At 30.3% G+C, this 6,232-nt stretch overlaps 1 protein-coding gene across 1 annotated transcript in view; it reads right to left on the bottom strand.

Moving 5' to 3' along the window:
- The window catches only part of LOC106464980 (vesicular integral-membrane protein VIP36-like), a 52,310-nt gene that overhangs the window by 1,758 nt on the left and 44,320 nt on the right, over positions 1–6,232 (bottom strand). The window contains 3 exon segments of the mRNA XM_013925159.2: positions 591–654; positions 3,693–3,745; positions 4,856–4,970. Coding sequence (XP_013780613.1) covers positions 591–654; positions 3,693–3,745; positions 4,856–4,970 — 232 coding nt within the window.

Genomic DNA, 6,232 nt, shown 5'->3' with positions numbered 1-6,232 from the left:
GTATCTTTTATTGATAAGGTCTTCTATAGTATCTTTTATTGATAAGGTCTTCTATAGTATCTTTTATTGATAAGGTCTTCTATAGTATCTTCTATTGATAAGGTTTTGTATAGTATCTTTTATTGATAAGGTCTTTTATAGTATCTTCTATTGATAAGGTTTTGTATAGTATCTTTTATTGATAAGGTCTTTTATAGTATCATATTGATAAGGTTTTGTATAGTATCTTTTATTGATAAGGTCTTTTATAGTATCATATTGATAAGGTCTTAAAAAAAGTGTACTTACAGATGTACACAAATAAGTCCTTCCAAAATGGAAAGTGTACATCAATTATGTAGTGTACCTTTGCTCTACTTCAAGTGGCTGATTTTGTAATACTACCTTATGTTAAGATAAGTAATTCCAAATGGAGATAAAATAACTTTAAACTTGGTTCAAACTGTCTTAAAATATGTGTGATTAATGTTTAGAAAATGTGGTTGCTAATAGGCAGATATCAGAGGTAAATAGTTCTTTTTCAATTCAATCAAATGCATAAAAATCTTTAAATATTTAACTATTTGGTTCAACAAGACTGAGTTTCTCACCTCTTGGGGATGCAAAGAAAGAAGCAGAAGGCTCAATGTTGGATCTATCCTCTTCATCTTTCAACTAAAATTAGTTTGAAAGAAACCATTAAATTTCCATGAATTGATGTTAAGAAAACAACAATGAAATGACAAACTAAACTACCTTATAATACCAAATAGATGAACAAAAACAAGCCCAAACAAAATTAAAGACACTGCACAAATCAAAAGGACCCCTAGGGTACAGGTTATAATATGGGATATAAAATGTTCCCTTGGTTTTTGGCTGCATAAGTAGGATGCAATCCACCACCTGTCTTAATTTCCATTCGCCAGTTTCACATGAAGAAATTATCAATAGAAATACAAGTTAGGAGAGCGAGATGTAGATGCACAACGTCCCACATCTATAACATTCTTCACTGCCTGCAGACAGTTGTGGGAAGGTGACTGCCCTCCAAAGTAAGAATATAAAAGAAGAAAGAAAAAGATAAATAAATATATAAAAGAGAAAAACGAAATAAGGTACTACTACTACTACTTGGAGGCAAGTAAGATAAACTTACCTCATGAGGTTGGCATTCCAGCCCCCATTATATGAGTAAAGCAATAACTTAATACTACATTAATAAATTACACAAGTATAGAGTTATAAAAGCCCAACCAAGTTATTTAAACTAACTAGTATACATCCCAACCACCCATTACGTCCACTGTAACTACCAATTTTCAGATTTTACACAAGCCAAGTTGTTTAAACGAACTTATTAAAAACTAAAAATACTTACCGGACACTCAGTGTGTGTGTATGTGTAAATATTGAGTACTAAAAACAACATATAATAATAATAACTTACCTTGTGACTTACCTCATTACTAGCACAAGAAAGAAAATACCACACCATTAAAAACTACACGTGTAAATGTTACCATATAGTTCGTTATTAAAAATTACACAAGTAATTACACTAACAGTGTTAATGTTATCATACACTTCATTACTTAAAAATAAATGTGTTAACATATCCCCATGTGCATGGGTGTGAATCAAAATGTGAATGTACCAACCTTGTACCATATAGTTCGTTATTAAACATTACACAAGTAATTACACTAAGTGTTAATGTTACCATACACTTCATTACTTAAAAATAAATGTGTTATCCCTATGTGCATGGGTGTGAATCAAAATGTGAATGTACCAACCTTGTACAGAATGCCATTCAACATGGTATTATGAATTTGATGTCAGACTTAGCTTTTCAAGTTACTCTACAATTGCTGGCTGAATTTGTAACAGTTCACATTAGAGTACAGAAAATACCATATATAATATAAAGGGATACAGAAAAGAAACTTAAAATATGCCTTTAAGAGGTTGTAGAGGTTCTGCAAACTGTACAATGGACAAAGGTATTTTTTATTCTTCATATCAACATTATCTTGTATTCTGACTTACTGAAGTCCGAGTCAGACTGAATTTGTCATTTCACAGATATATCTTTAGCACACAAATTTCATTAACGTGTCTGATTTTTTGTGTACAACAGACTTGCCATACTTGCTAAAAGCTTGCCACATATTGTTAAAATACTCTTTATAACTTCAGAATGTTATTCAACATTACTTCTCCAATACAAGGTCAATCATTATTAAAAACTACATGTTAAAGTTACCATATATTCATTATTAAAAATTAAATGTAAATGTTTTCCTATACATTATTAAAAACATTTTAAATGTTATCATATACTTCATTATTAAACATTTTACTATGGTAACTTTTAATGTTGAATATATGGTAACATTTAGGCATTTAGTTTTTAATGATGTGTATATATATATATACATTCATTATTAAAAACTAAGTGTGTACGTGCTACCATACTTCCACTTTTGAATTTTTTTTTTCTTCTATAAACAGGGGTTAAAAAATGTGCTAGCCCAATATCTGGGACTATCAAGTTTTGAGTTTGGGCTATTATGAATTCTAAAGGTATTAGAAGTGGCTAATGTAGTTCTCCTTGCACTAAATGTGTGTAAAAATAATTATATATTTACTTATTAAAATTTTCTAAACACTAATTGTAATTTTTTCTTTCAAATCATTAAGTATTTACTGCCAGAAGTTTCTGTAAGATTGGCAACTTGTTTATTAACAACTGGCTAAAACAACAGAAGCTAGCTGACGTACAAACACATATGTGCGACTCAATTACTGAAATATAAATTAAAATATAATTATTTAGTTTTGTATTTATAACATCTGCTAATTCATGCAATAACTCTTCACTGGAATCAGAATAATTATTCTTAAATACAAAGTGAAAATAGTTGGGCTAGTACATTTCTTATGCTTACTAGAATGGGGTCAAGTACACAAAAAAAAATACCCCAGGTCAATTCAAACATCAACACAATATTGTAGACATTTTAATATAAACTAAAATCAGAATGTACTAAATAGAGTAGATTTATTTTATGTAACTTATTTCACAAACTAAAATCAAAATGTGTTGAACAAAAATATTTTTTGTTTCAAGTCTGCAAAAAACAAACAAACACGAGTTTAAGCAATAAAAAACTTCCCTTTTTATATCTTCACGGCAGAAATAAAGTGTTCACGAACTAATTGTAAAGTAGATTTATTTTAGAATATCTTGGATAGATACAGAACAAAACTAACAAAAGAACTGAAATTATTAAAAGCAGTTGGTTCATATAACAGTATCATTATTAGGACTGGATGGTTCATACTGTTATTAGCAATGTAAGTAGTTTCTTTACACTTTATATCCTATTAGTTGATTGGGTAAAGTGTAAATGACAATAAGATCCCACTGAACTACTTGTCAGTCATCAAAAGAAATGAATACATCTCCTAGCCATATTTGCATAAAGGGACACAAACCACAAGAACAAAATAGTGTGGCCATGTGGGTCTCAAACATATGATGCAAATAATGATATCATCATTAATAAAAGTTGCTGCTAATAAGTAGTTCTTCATTTGAGCTGTAACCTAATGGCTTAAACTGTTTTGATTTTGAGGAAAACTAGTTTGAATCCAAAACAGACACATGAAATGTTAAATCTTACAGTTACAGGGCAGTATCTTACCTCACTGGCAATTTCTAGCTCATACAATTTCATAGATATAATATCATGGTTATCTGGAAAGTAAGAAATATTCATCAGGTACAGAAATTTATTCTAAAATCCAAGAAAGTATTCACACCATGATTTAACTGAAGCGTATACAACCAAAGTGTTGAAGAAACTGATTATTAGAGAATACTCACAATTAAATACTGGATGGGATATATTTTTCTGAAGTAGGCCATCTTAATTTAAAATTTAAAAGGTTGGTCCTACCTTGTTTCCTAAGAGTTTTAGATTTTAAACTAAAAACTGGATGTTATGGTTTCTAAATCTTCTCTAGCTGCAAAACATTTTTATAAACTTCCTAAAAGAGTGAGAGAATGAAAACAACTGTCAACTGTTGGTAAACTATCTACTCAATGATTGTTTTTTTTACATAAGCACGAACACAGCAAAAAGTAGCAGAAAGATGAACTGTTTAATAAACAAATTCTTCTACAAGCTACCTGATAATGAGAGATGCCTTGTATCAGTGTAATTCAATATGAACTGTTTAATAAAAAAATTCTACTACAAGCTACCTGATAATGAGAGGTGCCTTGTGTCAGTGTAATTCAATATGAACTGTTTAATAAACAAATTCTACTACAAGCTACCTGATAATGAGAGGCACCTTGTGTCAGTGTAATTCAATATGAACTGTTTAATAAACAAATTCTACTACTAGCTACCTGATAATGAGAGGTCCCTTGTGTCAGTGTAATTCAATATGAACTGTTTAATAAACAAATTCTACTACAAGCTACCTGATAATGAGAGACACTTTGTGTCAGTGTAATTCAATATGAACTGTTTAATAAACAAATTCTACTACAAGCTACGTGATAATGAGAGGTCCCTTGTGTCAGTGTAATTCAATATGAACTGTTTAATAAACAAATCCTACTACAAGCTACCTAATAATGAGAGGCACCTTGTGTCAGTGTAATTCAATTATTTTCTCTTAACCTTTAAGTAAGTTGCAAGTAATGACCACTAGAAATGCGGCTGGTTGTGAAAGGTTTTTATAATGAATCTAACCTTGTTCTTATTTATAATTAATGCATATGGTAACTACTCAGGTTCCTTTCATACTTGATGTGTATTTTCCTTTGTTTCTTCACAAAACGATTGGTTCTTACCTGACAGCTCACCAGTTGCTGCTGATGCTCCAAAATAATAACCTGTGGGCAGCTTCACTCCACTTACTTTAAAACACTCCTTCCATGCATTTTTACCTTCTATATCAGTAGAAACCTGAAAAGAGAAAGATTAGTAATATTAATACAAACATTCAGAAGTTTTGACTGCTGTACTGTTAATTATCAACAAATGAACTCCTCCAACATATTAAATTCCTCTAAACTTGTGAACCAAGTGGAGTTTCACAATCTTCATCTTGAAGAGTTAAGAATATTTATTAAGCTCTCCATCTTTCATGCAAGACCAATTTAAAGCCTTAGATATCATTAAAGGAATAGTTGATAAAACAAAAAGATAATGTTGATAATTCTTTCAATTCTACTGTTCAACTGTGCTAACAAGGCAATAAACTAAAAATCTGCCATATGACAGAAAATACTTTTATTTTTATCAGTTACAATAAGATTGTGCTAAAGTTAATTTCTAGAGTTCCAATTTAATGTTACACTTAACAGTAATTACGCCTAATGGGCTAAAGCTCTTAGTAAATGGCACATGGTTATACCATGAACTGTGTGAAAATACCGATTGGAATTATAACCTAAAGCTCTTAGTAAATGGCACATGGTTATACCATGAACTGTGTAAAAATACCGATTGGAATTATAACTTATGTAAAAGATAATGAAACAGTTTAAAACAAGTTCTGGACACAAAGGTCAAAGATCTACAAAGTAGGAGGTCAGGAAGATATAGACAGTAGATCCTGGAAAATATAACTGTCAATTTTATTTGAACACACTATTTTTTTTAATAAGTTTATAGTTGCAAACTAGGTTGCAACAGCTCAATATATTCAGACATACTGGTGAAACCAAACATAAATATACAGGGAATTAAGGGCATTAGATTATGTATTATTACAGTAAGTAGCTCTGTCAAATATTTTAAATTATACCATTCATTGTTATTGTCTTAGAAATGGATTAAACTCGCACTTCCCAATATGTCATGGGTTAGATAACAAAGCAATGCATAATACTATAATTAACTTCAATGGAAGAACCAGTATATAATATGTAAACAGTGATGAATATATTGTATAACAACTGATGGGCAACAATGCAATACATCAAATTTATAAATTTGTATTTAACAAAACTGGTATGTCAGTCAGAGGGAAGTGAGTGTGCATGTGGAGTATTGGCATTTTCATATGTATTTCAGTCATGTTAACATGAGTTTTCTACTCTATATTTTGGCATAACAATTTCACACAACAGTTTTTTCACTAACTGACAAGCTAGCACTGTGAATTTTACACAACAGTTTTTTCACTAACTGACAAGCTAGCACTGTGAATTTTACACAACAGT

This window comes from Limulus polyphemus, unplaced genomic scaffold (genome assembly GCF_000517525.1).
Source record: "Limulus polyphemus unplaced genomic scaffold, Limulus_polyphemus-2.1.2 Scaffold1800, whole genome shotgun sequence".
NCBI classification, from domain to species: Eukaryota; Metazoa; Arthropoda; class Merostomata; order Xiphosura; family Limulidae; genus Limulus; species Limulus polyphemus.
The sequence above is the reverse complement of the archived record's forward strand: the minus strand, read 5'-3'. Positions and strand labels throughout refer to the sequence as shown.